This window comes from Phyllobates terribilis, unplaced genomic scaffold (genome assembly GCF_046119375.1).
Source record: "Phyllobates terribilis strain yellow unplaced genomic scaffold, ASM4611937v1 Scaffold_1__5_contigs__length_1240528914, whole genome shotgun sequence".
Classification (NCBI taxonomy): Eukaryota; Metazoa; Chordata; class Amphibia; order Anura; family Dendrobatidae; genus Phyllobates; species Phyllobates terribilis.
Genome location: NW_027362761.1, coordinates 185,435,499 through 185,459,307, shown reverse-complemented (window position 1 = coordinate 185,459,307; position 23,809 = coordinate 185,435,499). Strand labels below are relative to the sequence as shown.

Below are 23,809 nucleotides of genomic sequence, written 5' to 3'. Positions count from 1 at the left end.
TTGGTCTGTGTGTCTGTTTTTACCATAAGTGTGTCATCAGAGTTTGGTCCGTGTGTCTGTTTTTACCATCAGTGTGTCATCAGTGTTTTGTCTAGTTTGGTCCATGTGTCTGTTTTTACGATCAGTGTGTCATCCGTGTGTCTGTTTTTACCATCAGTGTGTCATCTGTGTGTCTGTTTTTACCATCAGTGTATGGTCCGTATGTCTGTTTTTACCATCAGTGTTTGGTCCGAGTGTCTGTTTTTACCATCAGTGTGTCATCAGTGTGTGGTCCGTGTGTCTGTTTTTACCATCAGTCTGTCATCAGCGTTTGGTCCATGTGTCTGTTTTTACCATCAGTGTGTCATCAGTGAGTGGTCCATGTGTCTGTTTTTACCATCAGTGTGTCATCAGTGTATGGTCCATGTGTCTGTTTTTACCATCAGTCTGTCATCAGCGTTTAGTCCATGTGTCTGTTTTTACCATCAGTGTGTCATCAGTGTGTGGTCAGTGTGTCTGTTTTTACCATCAGTGTGTTATCAGTGTATGGTCCATGTGTCTGTTTTTACCATCAGTGTGTCATCAGTGTTTGGTCTGTGTGTCTGTTTTTACCATCGGTGTGTCATCAGTGTGTGGTCAGTGTGTCTGTTTTTACCATCAGTGTGTCATCAGTGTCTGGTCCTTGTGTCTGTTTTTACCATCAGTGTGTCATCAGTGTTTGGTCCATGTGTCTGTTTTTACCATCAGTGTATCTTCAGTGTTTGGTCTGTGTGTCTGTGTTTACCATCAGTGTGTCATCAGTGTTTGGTCCGTGTGTCTGTTTTTACCATCAGTGTGTCATCAGTGTTTGGTCCATGTGTCTGTTTTTACAATCAGTGTGTCATCAGTGTTTTGTCCAGTTTGGTCCATGTGTCTGTTTTTACGATCAGTGTGTCATCAGTGTGTCTGTTTTTACCATCAGTGTTTGCTGTGTGTGTCTGTTTTTACCATCAGTGTGTCATCTGTGTGTCTGTTTTTACCATCAGTGTATGGTCCGTATGTCTGTTTTTACCATCAGTGTTTGGTCCGAGTGTCTGTTTTTACCATCAGTGTGTCATCAGTGTTTGGTCTGTGTGTCTGTTTTTATCATCGGTGTGTCATCAGTGTGTGGTCCGTGTGTCTGTTTTTACCATCAGTGTGTCATCAGTGTGTGGTCCATGTGTCTGTTTTTACCATCAGTGTGTCATCAGTGTGTGGTCCGTGTGTCTGTTTTTATCATCAGTGTGTCATCAGTGTATGATCCGCGTGTCTGTTTTTACCATCAGTGTGTCATCAGTGTATGGTCCGTGTGTCTGTTTTTACCATCAGTGTGTCATCAGTGTGTGGTCAGTGTGTCTGTTTTTACCATCAGTGTGTCATCAGTGTTTGGTCCATGTGTCTGTTTTTACCATCAGTGTGTTATCAGTGTTTGGTCCGTGTGTCCGTTTTTACCAACAGTGTGTCATCAATGTCTGGTCCGTGTGTCTGTTTTTACCATCAGTGTGTCATCAGTGTTTGGTCCATGTGTCTGTTTTTACCATCAGTGTGTCATCAGTGTTTGGTCCAGTTTGGTCCATGTGTCTGTTTTTACGATCAGTGTGTCATCAGTGTGTCTGTTTTTACGATCAGTGTGTCATCAGTGTGTCTGTTTTTACCATCAGTGTTTGGTCTGTGTGTCTGTTTTTACCATCAGTGTGTCATCTGTGTGTCTGTTTTTACCATCAGTGTATGGTCCGTATGTCTGTTTTTACCATCAGTATTTGGTCCGTGTGTCTGTTTTTACCATCAGTGTGTCATCAGTGTTTGGTCTGTGTGTCTGTTTTTACCATCGGTGTGTCATCAGTGTGTGGTCCGTGTGTCTGTTTTTACCATCAGTGTGTCATCAGCGTTTGGTCCATGTGTCTGTTTTTACCATCAGTGTGTCATCAGTGTATAATCCGCGTGTCTGTTTTTACCATCAGTGTGTCATCAGTGTATGGTCCGTGTGTCTGTTTTTCCCATCAGTGTGTCATCAGTGTGTGGTCAGTTTGTCTGTTTTTACCATCAGTGTGTCATCAGTGTTTGGTCCATGTGTCTGTTTTTACCATCAGTGTGTTATCAGTGTTTGGTCCGTGTGTCCGTTTTTACCATCAGTGTGTCATCAATGTCTGGTCCGTGTGTCTGTTTTTACCATCAGTGTGTCATCAGTGTTTGGTCCATGTGTCTGTTTTTACCATCAGTGTGTCATCAGTGTATGGTCCGTGTGTCTGTTTTTACCATCAGTGTTTTATCAATGTCTGGTCCGTGTGTCTGTTTTTACCATCAGTGTGTCATCAATGTCTGGTCCGTGTGTCTGTTTTTACCATCAGTGTATCATCAGTGTTTGGTCTGTGTGTCTGTTTTTACCATCAGTGTATCATCAGTGTATGGTCCGTGTGTCTGTTTTTACCATCAGTGTATCATCAGTGTTTGGTCTGTGTGTCTGTTTTTACCATCAGTGTGTCATCAGTGTTTGGTCCATGTGTCTGTTTTTACAATCAGTGTGTCATCAGTGTTTGGTCCAGTTTGGTCCATGTGTCTGTTTTTACCATCAGTGTGTCATCAGTGTATGGTCCATGTGTCTGTTTTTACCATCAGTGTGTCATCAGTGTATGGTCCGTGTGTCTGTTTTTATCATCAGTGTGTCATCAGTGTTTGGTCCATGTGTCTGTTTTTACCGTCAGTGTGTCATCAGTGTATGGTCCGTGTGTCTGTTTTTACCATCAGTGTGTCATCAGTGTATGGTCCGTGTGTCTGTTTTTACCATCAGTGTGTCATCAGTGTTTGGTCCAGTTTGGTCCATGTGTCTGTTTTTACCATCAGTGTTTGGTCCGTGTGTCTGTTTTTACCATCAGTGCGTCATCAGTGTTTGGTCTGTGTGTCTGTTTTTACCATCGGTGTGTCATCAGTGTGTGGTCCGTGTGTCTGTTTTTACCATCAGTGTGTCATCAATGTCTGGTCCTTGTGTCTGTTTTTACCATCAGTGTATCTTCAGTGTTTGGTCTGTGTGTCTGTTTTTACCATAAGTGTGTCATCAGAGTTTGGTCCGTGTGTCTGTTTTTACCATCAGTGTGTCATCAGTGTTTTGTCTAGTTTGGTCCATGTGTCTGTTTTTACGATCAGTGTGTCATCAGTGTGTCTGTTTTTACGATCAGTGTTTGGTCTGTGTGTCTGTTTTTACCATCAGTGTGTCATCTGTGTGTCTGTTTTTACCATCAGTGTATGGTCCGTATGTCTGTTTTTACCATCAGTGTTTGGTCCGAGTGTCTGTTTTTACCATCAGTGTGTCATCAGTGTGTGGTCCGTGTGTCTGTTTTTACCATCAGTCTGTCATCAGCGTTTGGTCCATGTGTCTGTTTTTACCATCAGTGTGTCATCAGTGTGTGGTCCATGTGTCTGTTTTTACCATCAGTGTGTCATCAGTGTATGGTCCATGTGTCTGTTTTTACCATCAGTCTGTCATCAGCGTTTAGTCCATGTGTCTGTTTTTACCATCAGTGTGTCATCAGTGTGGTCCGTGTATCTGTTTTTATCATCAGTGTGTCATCAGTGTGTGGTCAGTGTGTCTGTTTTTACCATCAGTGTGTTATCAGTGTATGGTCCATGTGTCTGTTTTTACCATCAGTGTGTCATCAGTGTTTGGTCTGTGTGTCTGTTTTTACCATCGGTGTGTCATCAGTGTGTGGTCAGTGTGTCTGTTTTTACCATCAGTGTGTCATCAGTGTATGGTCCATGTGTCTGTTTTTACCATCAGTGTGTCATCAGTGTTTGGTCTGTGTGTCTGTTTTTACCATCGGTGTGTCATCAGTGTGTGGTCCGTGTGTCTGTTTTTACCATCAGTGTTTGGTCCGTGTGTCTGTTTTTACCATCAGTGTGTCATCAGTGTTTGGTCTGTGTGTCTGTTTTTACCATCGGTGTGTCATCAGTGTGTGGTCCGTGTGTCTGTTTTTACCATCAGTGTGTCATCAATGTCTGGTCCTTGTGTCTGTTTTTACCATCAGTGTGTCATCAGTGTTTGGTCCGTGTGTCTGTTTTTACCATCAGTGTGTCATCAGTGTTTGGTCCATGTGTCTGTTTTTACCATCAGTGTGTCATCAGTGTTTTGTCTAGTTTGGTCCATGTGTCTGTTTTTACGATCAGTGTGTCATCAGTGTGTCTGTTTTTACCATCAGTGTTTGGACTGTGTGTCTGTTTTTACCATCAGTGTGTCATCAGTGTTTTGTCTAGTTTGGTCCATGTGTCTGTTTTTACGATCAGTGTGTCATCAGTGTGTCTGTTTTTACCATCAGTGTATGGTCCGTATGTCTGTTTTTACCATCAGTGTTTGGTCCGAGTGTCTGTTTTTACCATCAGTGTGTCATCAGTGTTTGGTCTGTGTGTCTGTTTTTACCATCGGTGTGTCATCAGTGTGTGGTCCGTGTGTCTGTTTTTACCATCAGTGTGTCATCAGTGTGTGGTCCGTGTGTCTGTTTTTACCATCAGTGTGTCATCAGTGTGTGGTCCGTGTGTCTGTTTTTACCATGAGTGTGTCATCAGCGTTTGGTCCATGTGTCTGTTTTTACCATCAGTGTGTCATCAGTGTGTGGTCCGTGTATCTGTTTTTATCATCAGTGTGTCATCAGTGTATGATCCGCGTGTCTGTTTTTACCATCAGTGTGTCATCAGTGTATGGTCCGTGTGTCTGTTTTTACCATCAGTGTGTCAACAGTGTATGGTCCATGTGTCTGTTTTTACCATCAGTGTGTCATCAGTGTTTGGTCCATGTGTCTGTTTTTACCATCGGTGTGTCATCAGTGTGTGGTCCGTGTGTCTGTTTTTACCATCAGTGTTTTGTCCGTGTGTCTGTTTTTACCATCAGTGTGTCATCAGTGTTTGGTCTGTGTGTCTGTTTTTACCATCGGTGTGTCATCAGTGTGTGGTCCGTGTGTCTGTTTTTACCATCAGTGTGTCATCAATGTCTGGTCCTTGTGTCTGTTTTTACCATCAGTGTGTCATCAGTGTTTGGTCCATGTGTCTGTTTTTACCATCGGTGTGTCATCAGTGTGTGGTCCGTGTGTCTGTTTTTACCATCAGTGTTTGGTCCGTGTGTCTGTTTTTACCATCAGTGTGTCATCAGTGTTTGGTCTGTGTGTCTGTTTTTACCATCGGTGTGTCATCAGTGTGTGGTCCGTGTGTCTGTTTTTACCATCAGTGTGTCATCAATGTCTGGTCCTTGTGTCTGTTTTTACCATCAGTGTGTCATCAGTGTTTGGTCCGTGTGTCCGTTTTTACCATCAGTGTGTCATCAATGTCTGGTCCGTGTGTCTGTTTTTACCATCAGTGTGTCATCAGTGTTTGGTCCATGTGTCTGTTTTTACCATCAGTGTGTCATCAGTGTTTGGTCCAGTTTGGTCCATGTGTCTGTTTTTACCATCAGTGTGTCATCAGTGTGTCTGTTTTTACCATCAGTGTTTGGTCTGTGTGTCCGTTTTTACCATCAGTGTGTCATCAATGTCTGGTCCGTGTGTCTGTTTTTACCATCAGTGTGTCATCAGTGTTTGGTCCGTGTGTCCGTTTTTACCATCAGTGTGTCATCAATGTCTGGTCCGTGTGTCTGTTTTTACCATCAGTGTGTCATCAGTGTTTGGTCCATGTGTCTGTTTTTACCATCAGTGTGTCATCAGTGTTTGGTCCAGTTTGGTCCATGTGTCTGTTTTTACCATCAGCGTGTCATCTGTGTGTCTGTTTGTACCATCAGTGTATGGTCCGTATGTCTGTTTTTACCATCAGTGTTTGGTCCGAGTGTCTGTTTTTACCATCAGTGTGTCATCAGTGTTTGGTCTGTGTGTCTGTTTTTACCATCGGTGTGTCATCAGTGTGTGGTCCGTGTGTCTGTTTTTACCATCAGTGTGTCATCAGTGTGTGGTCCGTGTGTCTGTTTTTATCATCAGTGTGTCATCAGTGTATGGTCCATGTGTCTGTTTTTACCATCAGTGTGTCATCAGTGTATGGTCCATGAGTCTGTTTTTACCATCAGTGTGTCATCAGTGTATGGTCCGTGTGTCTGTTTTTACCATCAGTGTGTCATCAGTGTATGGTCCATGTGTCTGTTTTTACCATCAGTGTGTCATCAGTGTTTGGTCCATGTGTCTGTTTTTACCATCAGTGTGTTATCAGTGTTTGGTCCGTGTGTCCGTTTTTACCATCAGTGTGTCATCAATGTCTGGTCCGTGTGTCTGTTTTTACCATCAGTGTGTCATCAGTGTTTGGTCCATGTGTCTGTTTTTACCATCAGTGTGTCATCAGTGTTTGGTCCAGTTTGGTCCATGTGTCTGTTTTTACCATCAGTGTGTCATCAGTGTGTCTGTTTTTACCATCAGTGTTTGGTCTGTGTGTCTGTTTTTACCATCAGTGTGTCATCTGTGTGTCTGTTTTTACCATCAGTGTTTGGTCCGAGTGTCTGTTTTTACCATCAGTGTGTCATCAGTGTTTGGTCTGTGTGTCTGTTTTTACCATCGGTGTGTCATCAGTGTGTGGTCCGTGTGTCTGTTTTTACCATCAGTGTGTCATCAGCGTTTGGTCCATGTGTCTGTTTTTACCATCAGTGTGTCATCAGTGTGTGGTCCGTGTGTCTGTTTTTATCATCAGTGTGTCATCAGTGTATGATCCGCGTGTCTGTTTTTACCATCAGTGTGTCATCAGTGTATGGTCCGTGTGTCTGTTTTTCCCATCAGTGTGTCATCAGTGTGTGGTCAGTTTGTCTGTTTTTACCATCAGTGTGTCATCAGTGTATGGTCCATGTGTCTGTTTTTACCATCAGTGTGTCATCAGTGTATGGTCCATGTGTCTGTTTTTACCATCATGTGTCATCAGTGTTTGGTCCATGTGTCTGTTTTTACCATCAGTGTGTTATCAGTGTTTGGTCCGTGTGTCCGTTTTTACTATCAGTGTGTCATCAATGTCTGGTCCGTGTGTCTGTTTTTACCATCAGTGTGTCATCAGTGTTTGGTCCATGTGTCTGTTTTTACCATCAGTGTTTTATCAATGTCTGGTCCGTGTGTCTGTTTTTACCATCAGTGTGTCATCAATGTCTGGTCCGTGTGTCTGTTTTACCATCAGTGTGTCATCAGTGTATGGTCCGTGTGTCTGTTTTTACCATCAGTGTGTCATCAGTGTATGGTCCGTGTGTCTGTTTTTACCATCAGTGTTTTATCAATGTCTGGTCCGTGTGTCTGTTTTTACCATCAGTGTATCATCAGTGTTTGGTCCGTGTGTCTGTTTTTACCATCAGCGTGTCATCAATGTCTGGTCCGTGTGTCTGTTTTTACCATCAGTGTATCATCAGTGTTTGGTCTGTGTGTCTGTTTTTACCATCAGTGTGTCATCAGTGTTTGGTCTATGTGTCTGTTTTTACAATCAGTGTGTCATCAGTGTTTGGTCCGTGTGTCTGTTTTTACCATCAGTGTGTCATCAGTGTATGGTCTGTGTGTCTGTTTTTATCATCGGTGTGTCATCAGTGTGTCGTCCGTGTGTCTGTTTTTACCATCAGTGTGTCATCAGTGTATGGTCCATGTGTCTGTTTTTACCATCAGTGTGTCATCAGTGTATGGTCCATGTGTCTGTTTTTACCATCAGTGTGTCATCAGTGTATGGTCCGTGTGTCTGTTTTTACCATCAGTGTGTCCGTTTTTACCATCAGTGTGTCATCAGTGTATGGTCCGTGTGTCTGTTTTTACCATCAGTGTGTCATCAGTGTGTGGTCCGTGTGTCTATTTTTACCATCAGTGTGTCATTAGTGTGTGGTCCGTGTGTCCGTTTGTACCATCAGTGTGTCATCAGTGTAAGGTCCGTGTCCGTTTTTATCATCAGTGTGTCATCAGTGTATGGTCCGTGTGTCTGTTTTTACCATCAGTGTATGGTCCGTGTGTCTGTTTTTAGTAACAGTGTGTCATCAGTGTGTGGTCCGTGTGTCTATTTTTTCCATCAGTGTCTCATCAGTGTTTGGTCAGTGTGTCTGTTTTTACCATCAGTGTGTCATCAGTGTTTGGTCCGTGTGTCCATTTTTACCATCAGTGTGTCATCAGTGTGTGGTCCGTGTGTCTGTTTTTACCATCAGTGTATGGTCTGTGTGTCTATTTACACTATCAGTGTGTCATCAGTGTATGGTCCGTGTGTCCGTTTTTATCATCAGTGTGTCATCAGTGTATGGTCCGTGTGTCTGTTTTTACCATCAGTGTATGGTCCGTGTGTCCGTTTTTACTATCAGTGTGTCATCAGTGTGTGGTCCGTGTGTCTGTTTTTACCATCAGTGTATCATCAGTGTTTGGTCTGTGTGTCTGTTTTTACCATCAGTGTGTCATCAGTGTTTGGTCCGTGTGTCCGTTTTTACCATCAGTGTGTCATCAGTGTTTGGTCTGTGTGTCTGTTTTTACCATCAGTGTGTCATCAGTGTTTGGTCCGTGTGTCTGTTTTTACCATCAATGTGTCATCAGTGTTTGGTCCGTGTGTCCGTTTTTACCATCAGTGTGTCATCAGTGTATGGTCCGTGTGTCCGTTTTTACCATCAGTGTGTCATCAGTGTATGGTCCGTGTGTCTGTTTTTACCATCAGTGTGTCATCAGTGTATGGTCCGTGTGTCTGTTTTTATCATCAGTGTGTCATCAGTGTTTGATCCGTGTGTCCGTTTTTATCATCAGTGTGTCATCAGTGTTTGGTCCGTGTGTCTGTTTTTATCATCAGTGTGTCATCAGTGTTTGGTCCGTGTGTCTGTTTTTATCATCAGTGTGTCATCAGTGTATGGTCCGTGTGTCTGTTTTTACCATCAGTGTATGGTCCGTGTGTCCGTTTTTACTATCAGTGTGTCATCAGTGTGTGGTCCGTGTGTCTGTTTTTACCATCAGTGTGTCATCAGTGTTTGGTCTGTGTGTCTGTTTTTACCATCAGTGTGTCATCAGTGTTTGGTCCGTGTGTCCGTTTTTACCATCAGTGTGTCATCAGTGTTTGGTCTGTGTGTCTGTTTTTACCATCAGTGTGTCATCAGTGTTTGGTCCGTGTGTCTGTTTTTACCATCAATGTGTCATCAGTGTTTGGTCCGTGTGTCCGTTTTTACCATCAGTGTGTCATCAGTGTATGGTCCGTGTGTCCGTTTTTACCATCAGTGTGTCATCAGTGTATGGTCCGTGTGTCTGTTTTTACCATCAGTGTGTCATCAGTGTATGGTCCGTGTGTCTGTTTTTATCATCAGTGTGTCATCAGTGTTTGATCCGTGTGTCCGTTTTTATCATCAGTGTGTCATCAGTGTTTGGTCCGTGTGTCTGTTTTTATCATCAGTGTGTCATCAGTGTTTGGTCCGTGTGTCCGTTTTTTATCATCAGTGTGTCATCAGTATTTTTCATGGACGGATAAATGAATTACAAAGCTTCTCCTATACTTTGCAATGTTAAATACTGACAGTACACGGACTGTACACTGATGCCATCCTTGTGCTGTATGTGTTCTTCACAGACCCATAGACTTAAATTAGCATTTTCATTTGTGATAACAGAAACAAAACGGACATGTCTCCCTGAACACACAGTCAGTGAAAAAACACGAACATGTGAACAGCACCATAGATTATAATGGCTACTTGTTGTATATGTGAAAAAAAAGGACAGAACACGTACGTGCAACATGGACGTGTGAATGAGGCCTTAGATTGTATCTATGCACACAAACTGGAAATCTCTAATGAAATAATTGAATGCATGGAATAAAAGAAATTCTGCCTATATGATGCATGTACAGCATATAAGAAACCTGCTAAGTGAATATACCGAATACACACTGGGAAGATATTTTACTCCACATCTCGTCTTAACTCTTACCTTGCAACCTTCACAAGTGATGACACCATAGTGGATTCCTGAAGATTTGTCTCCACAAATTTTGCATGGTATCACTTCAATTTGTGCTGCAGAAAAGAGAAGAGACAGCTCAGCTGACATGGCACAATTTTATTTCGCCTTTTCTATCCTCGGTCAATGGCTCGAGCATGAGATTTTCCATGATTAAAAAGGAGCAAAATGCTGAATGCATAAGTAGAAAAACAGATCTTAGATTTAAGCTTCTCTTCAAATACATCATTTAATAGCAATATCCAATATTTGCATGCTCTAAAACCCGGCACAAACATTTCTCTAATCCCTCCGCAGTCAGAATAAACATTTTAATGCAACTTGGTTTGTAGTTTTTATGTTAATACTGCGCTTTTCTGGCTCTGATGTTTGTATCATTAAATGCTTTACATTATCATTTACTTGTTTGTTAGAAGAACAGATCATTGAAAGGGTTTAAACAAAGAGTGTTACACCTAATACAATCAATGTCCAATTCAACTCCGCTCCACTTATCCGGCGTCTTGTTTAGAATCGAGAGGGATTATTTGACTATGAGGAACGTAATGAAGTATTATACAACCCTGCCTCGCAACGGCTTGCTATATTTTCCTTCTGAATTGCACCTGTACAAGGATACTTGAACATAGTGATTGTGTTCTTCCCCGAGAGCCATTTATCCTTTGTGTCAAAGCAGGACAATTGGAGGGATGAGTAACCGAAAACTCCTGTTATTAATTGTATACACAAGGTGAAAAGAAGCTATTGCTTTCCTCGAAACATCTTAAATTACTGTAACTAACACTCTCTGTACCGAGTTTCCTTTGCAGTGTTAATGAGTGTCACAGTCTCTAACATTTCCTTCACAATGCATGTCTAATCGTGTAGGATTGCAAGATTTTTCACTTTTTCTGGACCACGTTGTCATCATTTCGCTCAAGAGCGTTTTTACACCCAACCACAGCATCATCCCCGGTGTGTATCACAGTTGTCCACAATTAGAAGAATTGTTTGGGTTGCACAATTTTTAGGAGTTATCAAAGTTTGGAATAGATTTCCAGATCTTATAGATTTCATGCTTATTTAATAAGTGCGTGCACACAAATGTAATGGGGCTCATGTCGCAATCTGTGCAGGACAGAAAAGTGGATCAAGATCAGATCACAACGCTCCTGAATACTACAGGAGGGTATTACACTGAATATTATCTGCCCTGAAACTGTTTCACGCTAAAATTATTTGTCTTAGGCCACGGCCCCACTATCAGTATTTTTTCTTAGGAGTGGGAGCCAAAACCAGATGAGGAACAATCAGAGAAAAGGTATAATAGAAACAAGTCACCAATTCTGCATTTATCACCCACTCCTGGTTTTGGCTCCCACTCCTGAGAAACAATACTGACCAAATACTGATAGTGGGGCCGTGGCCTTACTGCTCACAAATCAGCACATAGACCTGAATGGTCACCATGTAAAGGTATGTGCACACGTTCAGTATTTGCAACTGATTTTTCTGCTGTAAAAACCAGAGTGTAGGCAGAAAAAAACACTGGGTAGAATACATGTTTTTGCCAGAGTTTTGACGTTTTTTGCATGCGACTTTACTTGTGTTTTTTTTCTCATTTAGTTGATTTTGTAAAAAATGCGAGAAAAACACTGAAGGAGTTGACTTGCTGCAGGTGAGAAAAAACGGATTCAAGGCTCAAATCTGCAAAAAAAAATAGGCAGATTCCAGAAATCTCACTTTGCTGGTGCTGTAAGGCTGTGTGCCCACGATGCGTTTTTGGTGCGGATTTACAGCGCGTAAACGCTCCAGAAATGCATTGCATACCTTATCCCATGATTTCCTATGACATTCTGCAAGTTCTGTGCACATGGTCAGGATTTTTTCTGCGCGGATTTTACTCACAGAAAAAATCCAGACATGAGCAATTCTTGTGCGTTTCTGCATGCGTATTTGCCTATACAATGCATTGGAAAAACGCATGGCAAATCCGCATGCAAAAACGCATCAAATACGCGTCATATACCCGTCAAAAACGCATGGAAAAACCGCATGCGTTTTTCTGCCAAGGAGATGCAGAAATGCTCAGGAAAATTTCTGCTTCATTTCTGCATCGTGGGCACTAAGCCTAAAACACTGCATTAGTTTCTGCTGCAAAAAGGCATGGAGAAAATGTAGCAAAAACACGATGTTTAAGGCTGTGTGCCCACGTAGCATTTTTCAAGCGTATATGCTGCGGAATTTCCGCAGCGTAAACGCTTGAAAAACGCATGTATATCCGCACCCCATGGTCCCCAATGGGATTCCGCAAGTTCTATGCACATGCTGCGGATTTTTCCGCAGCGTTTATGCCGCGTTCAAAAATCCGCAGCATGTCATTTAATTTTGCGTTTCCGCAAGCGGAATTGCCTTTGTCCAATGCATAAAAAACGCAAGGCAATTCCGCATGTGGAAAACGCGTGATAAACGCGCGAAAAATGCGCGATAAACGCGTGCGGAATTCCGCATGCGTTTTTCCGGGAGAGGACTTGCATTTATGCAGCAGAAATTTTCTGCTGCATAAATGCAACGTGGGCACATAGCCTAAAGGTCTTACACTGCATTGTCCCTCTCTAGCCAAGAATCTGTTATCCCTTGTGATAATAGTTACCAGCTTCATTGTCTTTATGAGATAATCTCTTTAAAGGGAATCTGTTGGAAACTTTAACCTCACCCAAATCATTTATATGATTGTGTTGCCCTTTAAAGGTAAAAGCACTGCTCCAGCAGCGATAATGCGCGTTTTAAAGTTTTGTCTGGAAGTGCACTGGGACGTGGCGATGCACTTCTAGCTTCTCAGCCTCGCGCTGTAATCCTGACCTACCGGTACCCTCCCATTGGTGTCCTTGTTCCAGAGAAAATGACTTGCCAATCAGCCAGGGGAGATTGCTGCTAGATAGGAATTATAGCCTTAGGTCAAGAAGCTAGAAGTACATCGTCACAACTCAGTGCACTTCCAAACACAACTTCAAAAAGTGATTTCTCGCTGCTAGAGCAGTGATTTGGGGTCATAAAGGATTGACTGGCTTATCTTTTAAAGGGAATCTGTCACATTTTTTTGTATTAATAATGAATGACTATATAATAAATTCTTTTTAATACAAAATTAAATGTTGTGCTTTAACATTTATTTATTTATTCATTCTTCATGTGACCACTGGGGGCTGCCATTTTCATTTGCTTGGTGTGTAAGTGTTTGAGTACGACACTTACACACCGCAAATATGGCAGCCACAGGCTATAAGAGACAGCGGTCAGTGCCCAACCACATCTCCTATACTGTGGTTGCTTCGGATGCTTCAGCTGTGAACTGTGCACAACCCCATTATGTGTGATACAGTCCACTGAGCCACGTATCTAATCCCATTGTGTGTGATACAGCCCGCTGAGACCTGTATCTAATCCCATTGTGTGTGATACAGTTCGCTGAGCCACGTATCTAATCCCATTGTGTGTGATACAGTCCGATGAGACCTGTATCTAATCCTATCCTGTATGATACAGTGAGCAGTGCAGCGCCAACTAACAGAATTGGTGTGGGCAGACGTCGTCGCGGACACTGTTCACATCACATTGCAGTCACCAACAAAATAGCTCTGCAGTGTGATCCTAAACTTCATCCTCCCTTATCCTTTTGCCAACGTCCACAAAGGGGACAAGAGACATCAGAAACGTGAGCAGATCCTGCCCACATCTACTGCAGTGTTTAAGGCCAGCGAGCAGCACACTAGGTTTTGAGCAGATGCTCCCCCTAGTGTTTAAAAGTTGAAAATATCAAAACTTTTTAAAATTATTTTTCATATTTTATATCATTAAACATATCTAACTATTTATTTTAAATTAAAACCTTAATACTGTACATTTTTTCAATTGTTGAAAAAAAAAAAGTTTTGATGACACTATTCCTTTAAAGAGCTGCACAATCACTTTCTGAGAGGTTTCTTTTAGAAGGGTTGGCCACATTAGTTTAACAGATGTGCTGAGGACATGATTTTGTGACACTCATATATAAGAATTATAGGTTCTCCTCCTGTGTTAGTCCAGCCTTCCTCTCATACTGCACAGCTCTCTTATTCTCAAAATGGGAGTTGATGGAGGATCATGTGACCACATCTGTCCATCATCCTCTTCCAATTGAAAAATACTGCAAAAGGGAAAAGCTGTTTATTAATTGGAGGAGGAGAATGGACAGGTCTCTTCACATGGCCTCCATCTGCAGCCATTTTGTGGATAGTAATGCTGTGCAACCTGCGAAGGAGGAGGAGAACCACAACATCATGTCCCCAACACATCTGCTAAACTACTCATAAAGTGGACAACTCCTCTAATTCCTCCTATGCAATGGAATTTTTAGGGCTTTATCTGGAATTTAATATTACTGTTTAATCTCTAATTTAGGTACTAATCAGTATCAGATCGGTGGAGATCTGACTCGTCGCACCCTACTGATCAGCTGACTGAAGACATTACCGTTCTCTGCAGCTCAGTCTAGAAGTCTGTTTACATGGACCGACTGATGGCATGATATGACTGCCGATCCATAAACTTTTACCGATCGGCGGTTGTTTGAATGACAAGTAGATCTAAGTAAACGATTGCACTGAGTGATCTAAACTAGATCTCGATAAGTGTGCATAGGCTGCCATAGTTCTCGTGAGAGCAAGTCCTGTTTAGGCCACGTTCAGACGTTCAGTATTTGATCAGTATTTTACATCAGTGTTTGTAAGCCAAAACCAAGAGTGGGACAAATCAGAGGAAAAGTATAATAGAAACACGTCACCACTAGTGATGAGCGAGCATGTTCGGTTAACCCTTTCGGCGAGTATGCTCGGGCGAGTACCGAGTATCTTCAGCGTACTCAGTGATATGTTTGAGTGACTGTGTGTGCATGATTTGCAACTGTTTGACAGCTTTAATACATGTGAGGAATGCTTAAGAAACAAGCATGGGAGTGATTCAAACATATCACTGAGTACGCTGAAGATACTCGGTGCTCGCCCGAGCATACTCGCTCATCACTAGTCACCACTTCTGTATTTATCACCCACTCCTGGTTTTGGCTTACAAATACTGAGGTAAAATACTGACCAAATACTGAATGTGTGAACATGGCCTTACACAGAACGGTGCACCGCCAAGAATGATGATCTTTTGCGTCATTTCACCGGATGAATTAGCATTTTGCACATTTGTTGGTTGATCGGCAACCTGTTTACGCAGCAAAATAATTGTGAAATGAGCGCTTTTAACATCGCAGTGTATCTTTCAGTGTAAATGCCCCTTTATTCAAGCTAAAACTATCCGTGCTATCAATTTAGCAGATAATGTTATATAGCTGACTTCATATATACCTTATAGTGTCATTTGTTTTCTGAAGTAAGAATATTTTTCTGCTTCGTCAAGCTTATCCTGCTCACTATAGAAATAACATGACTGATTTAAACAAGCATGTATAAAGAGGAGTTGTGGGAGATGGCTGCCGTCCGAACAGCTGTTTCATGTCTAGGTTCAGCTTCAGTCATCTAGAGAATTAGATCTGTATCCAGACATAAGGTTATTTTTTTATGCAGTATATTTTTCAGAAATATGGGATTGTATGGCAGGCTTTGTTATATCCTATAGTTCTATACATACCGTGATGATACAGTAAATGAGCACTAAATCCTACACTATTTTGCCTATCAGAAGACGGCAGTGTTACCTCTGATTCTTTCTGATACTCAGTCTTTAACACAGGAAACAGCCATTGAGAGAATAAGCCAACATGCACAACCAGGAGGGGAATGTTCAGGAGCCTCCATTGCATGTTAATCTTTCATGCCAAAAGCAGAATAAAGAGCAATCCACCACTCAGGGGAGCCAGGTAGCAGAGGGAAGAACACATCACGCCTGGATAAGTATAATCCTTACAATGCTCCCTGAAGGAAATTTATAACATTTCTTGACAATATGACTACAGCACAGTGAACTTCATAATATAAGGCAAGAGAATCGTCTTCTGTTTAGCAATGGCGAATCATTACAAAATATATTAACCCCCTTCCAGACCGGGCGATTTTCCATTTTTGTGCTTTCATTTGTTCCATCCTTTATTCCAAGAGCCATAACTAATTTTTATTTTTCCATCTCCATAGCCGTGCAAGGGCTTTAATTTTTGTGGGACGAGTTGTACTTTTTAATGACACCATCCATTTTATCATGTGACGCTCTGGAAAGCGGTAAAAAAAATTCCAAGTGCAGTGAAATAGCGAAAAATGCACAATTCCGCACAAATGTTTTTTTTTATTTAGAGCGTTCATTTTACAGTAAAAATTACCTGGCAATGTGATTCTGCAGGTCAGTACGATTAGGCAGATACCAAACATGCATAGTTTTTATTTTATTTAACTAGTGAAAAAAAAATACAGATATTTGTAAAAAAAAATTCTGCTTGTGTCTCCACTTTTCGAGAAGATAGCCGTAATGTTTATAATTTTTGAGTTGTGGACTTGGGGGAGTAGATGTTTTTATTGATATCAATTTGGGGTAGATATCATGTTTTTTGTGTTGTTGCAGCAGCCGAAAAACTGCAATTTAGGCGTTTTGATTTTTTTCCCCTCGTTCCGTCGTTTAACAATCTGATTAATATATTTTATTTTTTTGACAGACTGGACTTTTATGAATGCAGGGATACCAAATATGTGTATTTTTTTAATTTCTAAATTGTTTATGGGTAAAAGGGGAGTGATTTGAACTTTCATTTTTTTTTTAAACTTTTTTTCCCTTTTCACTGTATTTGTTAGTCCCATTAGGGAACTTGAACCTTCGATCATCTGATCGCTTGTGCTATATACAGCAATGCTACAGTGTTGCTATATATAGCAGAAAACATGGTCTCCTATGAACGCCAGCCATCAGCTGGCTTTCACAGGAGTACTATCATGACAAACATAAGGGTCTTAAAGGAGACCCATGGCTCTCATGGCAACCCATCGGCACTCCACAATCACGTAACATGAGTGCCGTTGGACACGTGGAATGACGCACGTTATTGCCATCGTATGTTAAATGCCGATGTCAGAGATTGACAGCGGCATTTATCATGTTAACAGCCACGGGCGAAGCTCTTCTGTTAGCGGCAGATGATGGCTGAATAATTTAGCCATCATGAGCCAGGAAAGATGTGGGCTTGTATGCTGCATCTTTCCAAAGTCAGGGAGCCAGCAAAGGACATACCAGTACATCTTATGTCGGAGAGGGGTTACTGATTTAGTAAATCATCTAGTGATCTAGCAACTATCCAAGTAGCGCAATTAGTCAGATATTCTAGAAAAAAAATCCAATAATCAGCACTTACTCTCATGAATAATCTGTCTTTTGTGGAGTTTAGTATCGCACATTCCTATTAAGATTTAAGGTGGAGGACACAATAAAACTTGTTTTAGCGGTAGAATGAGATGACTTGAGCAGAGTTTTCTGCATAGAGCTGTAGGTCTGTTCTGCTGATACTGCACACTTTCCCTAAAGAGATTAGGATTCTAATCCCAAATATTATACTGCACAGCCTATCTTATATTTGAGCTCATCAGATCCAGCATTCTGCATGTAATCTCCAGCAGCATTACCCAGTGTTTATATAAGCTGCTGCTGTTTGAGCAATGATGACTGAGCTCTTTCAATGCACCTGGACAAAAAGAAACACGATGTGCTTCCACCGCTATGAGAGTGACATATTTGCAGCAGCGTGCACTCAAACGTGACTTCCAAGCAATGTGACGGTGAAATGTGTCTCTGGGATGAAGAAGTAGATGTCATTTGATGCAGTAGTTTAACTTTCTAATTTACCTTCCATCCCCGAGCTGAGATCTTGGGCACCACAGTGGCTGAGTACACAGACATGTGCATAGCGGACAATCTTTGCATGTGTAGCATACATTCACCTTTGTGTATACAGTGCATACACTGTGCTGTATGAATGTGTATAGCGTTAAAGGAGTTTTATATTTTTATATATATTTTTCTCAGAATGCTGTACAATAATATATTAAATATTACCCAATTTACCGCTCCATTGTTGCCCCCATTCCACTGCTTTTTGGATCCCATGCCATGCTCAATTATTTGGTGTAGTGCTGATGCTTTGCTAACCACTGTGTCCAGTGATTGTCTGCACTGGTCACAGGTTCATCCAAATGAAACAGTAAGTAGAGTCAGGTTCTGTACCTCCTACTTGGTCCGGAAAGTAATGTGGCAGTAAATCACTGGCAGGAGCAGTGGCAAGTTGGTCATTGCTGTGCAAGAGTGGTGGACTGTACTGTCGCGTTCCTACCCCCGAAGATAACAATCGTGTCATGTACTGTTTATAATGTCATGCATTTTATACATACAATGTGTTATATGAAATGCAAACTAGGTGCTGCTGTTTTAGTGAATATTGTGAATAGACTGTGATAGGGTAGGGGACAGCATAAAGTAAAGAAATAGATTAGGATCTAGGACATAAGAGAAGGACAATAGGCTTAGTACATACTATTATAGTATAGTAACTGTAGCTAGCTGAAGGTATAGGATAATATATTGTTAATATTTAGGACTAGCCCACAGTGGGAGGGGTTTAGTGCTAGTGAAAGCAGGCACTTCCTGATAGTAGTCAGATAGGGAAGAACAGTAGCCAAGGTCAAGTTCAAATTGCAGTGGGCTTCTGGCGGCAGCAAGCAGCTATCTATCATTCATGGCAGTGGGATGCCTTACTAGAATCCCTTGCAGACATTCCTGCAACATCTGGAGCTCAGGGCTCAGTATGGGTACTATGGAGAGTGCCTTATACTCTGGCGTACAGGGGAGGATTGACGTGGAACAGTGAGAAGGGAAGATAACGGATCCCGGGTGGACTGTGGGACTGGACGAGAAATCCCAGGGGCTGAGGGAGCCAGTGATCGTGGAGATAGTCTAGGAGGAACAGATAGCGATGCTGAGGGCGTGCTGCTCTAAGGAAATAAAGAATAGAACGTGTTGTGCCCAATACTGAGTGTTACAATCTGATAAGCTTGAACTGTCCAGTAAACTTCTGCTTGCTGAAATTAACTGTGTGTCCCCTAAGTTTTGTGTGGTGGCTCTGGAAGATGGAGGCCTGGAGAAAGCAGAGGCCTGCGGCCTACAAATGAGTGTGATTGTGATCACCAATACATCTCACAATCACAAAAAGATTTAGCATTATTTTCTGGAAAACAATACCATTCCATAAATTCAGCACTCAATGCTTTACGTATCCCAATAGTTTGGCAATGGCACAAAAAAGTGCACAAAAAATCTACAAAGCTGACATGGCAAAAAATGTTGAGGCAAAGCATATCATATGGTAATGGGAGAGAGCAAAAACTGCTGAAATTTGCATTTGATTCATTTAATTCTCATAATCCAAAATTCTTAAGAAGTTTTTATATGGATTTTGGAGTGGATCCCCTTCAAAGAAACTCTTTGACTACATACCCATTTGTCTGAGAAAAAAAACAGTCTACAGTTATATGCCCACAGAAAACGCTTAGACGAATAAACATAAGCAATTCTATGTAAAAATTACTTGCTGTGTATGCTTTCGGGTTTTTGAACATCTTTCAATCACTTCAGGTTTCTAAAAATGCCAAGTGGGTAAAAGAAGTAACATGTCCTTTCTTCTATCATTTTCCATTCAGAAGACGCTCTGTGCTATACAATACAAGTCAATGGGAAAGCTCAAAAGATGCCTGGAAGAAACCTGAATCTCTTTCGAGCGTTTTGCTTTAAAAACAGAAATGGTTTCTTCAGTATTCAATGGAGTGAAAAAAGAACGACCTTTAAAAACAGTAAAAAAGATGTAAAAAAACACGAGTAATCCCTCCAAAAAATGCTGCCAGCCAAAACTGTCAGAAAAACAGTCAGGAAACAACCAAAAAAATTACCCAAATGATGCTTTAGGAAAAAAAAGCCAGAACTTCCTGAAGCGTCTTCTGCTTGAAAAACTCAGCAGGTTTGCCTCAGTGTAAAAGATGTTGTGTGCATATCCCCTAAATAAATCTAAAAACTTGTATGTGAAAAGTGGATTGAAATAATTAATGGCTATCACCAGAGACGTACTGTAGCTAAAGGCTCATGAACTTGGGACCTAATCTTTCCATTCCCTTTCACCTATTGGTTCTCACTGACTGATAAGCAGTCATGCGCACTCACTCCTCCCTTCTGTCCTTCACTGTAAGACACTTCACTAAATCAGCCTGTATCTTGAGCAATGGTGCTCCATGATGGAGTCTAGCTTCAATCATGTTTGTGTGGCGCCCCTGTGGGTCCAGTCTTCCCAGAGGTACTGCATCTCACCCAGAGGTGTGGTACCCCACTCTCAAGTAAGGACGGAGTACTATTCGGGACCCACACACCCACATCCAATACACTCCACTTCAGTAGGGAAGAGCGAGATTGCTCCTAAGGGAGAGCACAGTCCCTGATCCCTAGCTGGAGGGTGGAACTAGGTAGAGGAGGTGGGTGGAGGAAGTAGATTACTGGAGCACAGACAGAAAGGGTATAAAAAGAAGGGGAACCATCTAGAAGCAGGTCAGTACAGAGGAGAGACAGTTGGGTGTGGGAGCTCAGAAGGAGCTCCGCTCAGGACAGAGAAGAGCCGGGCCTAGTGCGAGAGGCCCAGGAGGAGAGTGAGAGAGGAGGGGAGCAGAGGGAAAGGCTCCAGAGACAGAGGGGATCCCAGGGGCACGGTGAGTGCAGGAAGCCACCCGTGTGCCCGAATTCACATGGACGTGAAGGGATCAGGCCGCAGAAGGGGACCAGCCCCAGACTAGTGGAGAATAACCAGGCTCAGCTAGCCAACCGGAGGCTGCAGCATTTGCAAGGTGCTGCAGCCAAAACCCACAATTATATCACTGAAAAGGTGGCCACATAGGGTCCAGGGGATTGCAAGTCGCCCGACAAGACCCAAGGCCACTGGCTTGGGACACTGATTGTGAGGCGCAGGGCAGGAGGGTGAGAGCCAGCGCAGTGAGAAGACCGGGAAAGGTACATAGAATGGGGTCCCGTTTAAGTGCTCCTGAGGTACCTGAGAGATTGCTGGGCCCCTACCCCGGAAGACACAGGACAACGCGGGCGGTCATTCCCGGCTGCAGGGGTGACTTGGAACTGCTTTGAACTGTGAGTAAAGCCTGAAGACTGCACCCCACTGTGTCCTTGACTCATTATCTGCACCATCACCTGCATTACACTGCACCAACAACATCAACTTCCACAATTCTATATATACTGCCCTGGAGCTTAGCTCTGCCTGTGGAGAGCTCAACCAACTCTGCTGCGTCACCATCAGCTCCAGTGGATCTTCACCGCAGCGGCGGCCCCATATAGCCGCATACCACAGATGGCGTCACGAACATTATCTCTAAAAACTTTATTCCCCTTTTTCTTTCCCTTTAATTGACTGCCCTGGGTCACGGACCGGGTCACTGCCACCGTGACATCCCCCAGCATCGACCGGCCCGGCTACCGAGTACCCCACGGCCCCAGGGGGCGCGTCATTTGCAGTCTTCCTAACCTTCAAAGGCCTACAGGACCACTGTGATTTAAATATGAGTGTCTGAGCAAAGGGTCTGAATACTTATGACCATGTAATATTTCAGTTTTTCTTTTTTAATAAATTTGCAAAAAAATTCTACATTTCTGTTTTTTTTTCAGTCAAGATAGGGTGCAGAGTGTACTTTAATGAGAAAAAAAATGAACTTTTAGAATTTACCAAATGGCTGCAATGAAACAAAGGGTGAAAAATGTAAAGGGGTCTGAATACTTTCCGCACCCACTGTATATATATATTTCTCCTAAACTCTGTTGACTTCTAATTCTACACATCAATGTACCTTACGAACATGCAGTATTGGATACTGTAGACAGGTAGTCTGGTGATTATATACAGGGTGGTCCAAAAGTAGGTGGACAGAAAGTGTAATAAGCTTATGAAAGGGGAGATTTATCAAACACGGTGTAAAGTGAAACTGGCTCAGTTGCCCTTAGCAACCAATCAGATTCCACTTTTCATTCCTCACAGACTCTTTGGAAAATGAAAGGTGGAATCTGATTGGTTACTAAGGGCAACTGAGCCAGTTTCACAGATCTAGTTTTCACACATAGATCTCCCCCAAATCTGTTTTCTTTTCAGATAATTCAGATAACACATAATGGCAAATAATTTAAATACAGATCAAAGAAAATGGATTTTAACAGAGTATTGGAAATCTCAAAATGCTGAAACCGTTAGAGCAAATTGGATTGAAACATTTGGTACTCAAGCCCCAAAGAGACAAACCATTTACCGCATTCGTGACAAATTCAATGCCACTGGCTCAATCCTTAATGCTCCAAAAACTGCTCGACCCAAAACAGTCTGTACAGAAGATAATAAACAACTTGTTGCTGAAACATTTGTTCAGAGTCCAAAAAAGTCCACCAGAAGAGTCTCTTTGGAATTGGGAATTTCATGAGCTTCTATCATGCGAATCCTGAAATCTATTGGGTGGAAAGCTTATCATCCACGTCTAATTCATGGTTTATTGGAGGATGATCCAGACAGGCGGCAGCAATTTAGTGTTTGATAAATCTTCCCCTTCATAACCTTATTACACTTTCTGTCCACCTACTTTTGGACCACCCTGTATATATAGAAAATCACAAGACTACCGGCCTACTGTATCCAATACCTTACATTGGACTCTGCTGATGTCTACTGTAGAATTAGAAGTCATCAGAGACTTGGAGAAAGGTAACTGGCTGAAGGAGACGTCCCAAACCACGTCTGCCATTTTACCATAGTAATAGATGTCACGGCACTGGCAGCTATTAGCTAGCTGACTAATTACTTCACAAACAACATATCAGCTGAATTTAACTGTTCACATCTTGACATTTACCACTTTTACATCGGGCAGGAGATTGGGTTTACCTGATGTAGTGCTTTTTTGTGTAAATGATTAAATACATTAAGTACAATTACTTGCCATTAGTGTTCTATGTCAGTAGGAAATATGGTCGAAATTATGATTGTAAAATACAAAAGCAGTGTGAATGTGTTTACAGCTGTTAAACAGAACATATATTACCACAGATGCTGTTTTCCATGTGCAGAGCAGCCTTGCCTACATTAATAATATATGACAACAAACTTTATTTCCTATTTTATCCTATGTTTCTGTGGAGCTACAAAAACTTTTACAAAGAATAATCTAAACAGCATAAAATCTACTTGCTTTTACAAGTTTCATATTGAGGGTAATAATCTGTTTGGATATCATGGATACACAGCTGTGTGCATGAGTCCTCTCCAAGGTACTGAAACACTGACATTTGGATTAAGTCCATATGATACAGAAGAATGCTCATGACACAACCATTTCTACCTCTACTGCAGGGATGATAAACTCAAACATACAGAATGCCAAAATATAAAACTTGGGCAAAGTCAAGGGCCAACCAGTATACAATATAATGGGCCCCACATAGTCCTCCATACAGTATAATGGTCCCCACATAGTCCTACATACAGAATAATGTGCCCCACATACACCTCCATACATAATAATGGGCCCCACATAGTCCTCCAAACAGTATAATGGGCCCAACATACTCCTCCATACAGTATAATGGGCACCACATAGTCCTCCATACAGAATAATGGACATCACATAGTCCTACATACAGGAATATGGGCACCACACAGTCCTCCATACAGAATAATGGCCCCACATAGTCCTCCATACAGAATAATGGGCCCCACATAGTCCTCCATACAGAATAATGGCCCCACATAGCCCTCCATACAGAGTAATGGGCCCCACAGAGTCCTACATACAGGAATATAGGCCCCACATAATCCTCCATACAGTATAATAGCCCCACAC

The 23,809-nt window shown here is 42.1% G+C and overlaps 1 protein-coding gene across 1 annotated transcript in view; it reads right to left on the bottom strand.

Annotated features, from left to right (window-relative positions):
* RORB (RAR related orphan receptor B) overlaps positions 1 to 23,809 on the bottom strand; it is a 279,059-nt gene that overhangs the window by 90,888 nt on the left and 164,362 nt on the right. The window contains exon 2 of the mRNA XM_073670612.1: positions 9,861 to 9,946. Coding sequence (XP_073526713.1) covers positions 9,861 to 9,946 — 86 coding nt within the window. The remainder of the gene's footprint in view (positions 1 to 9,860; positions 9,947 to 23,809) is intronic.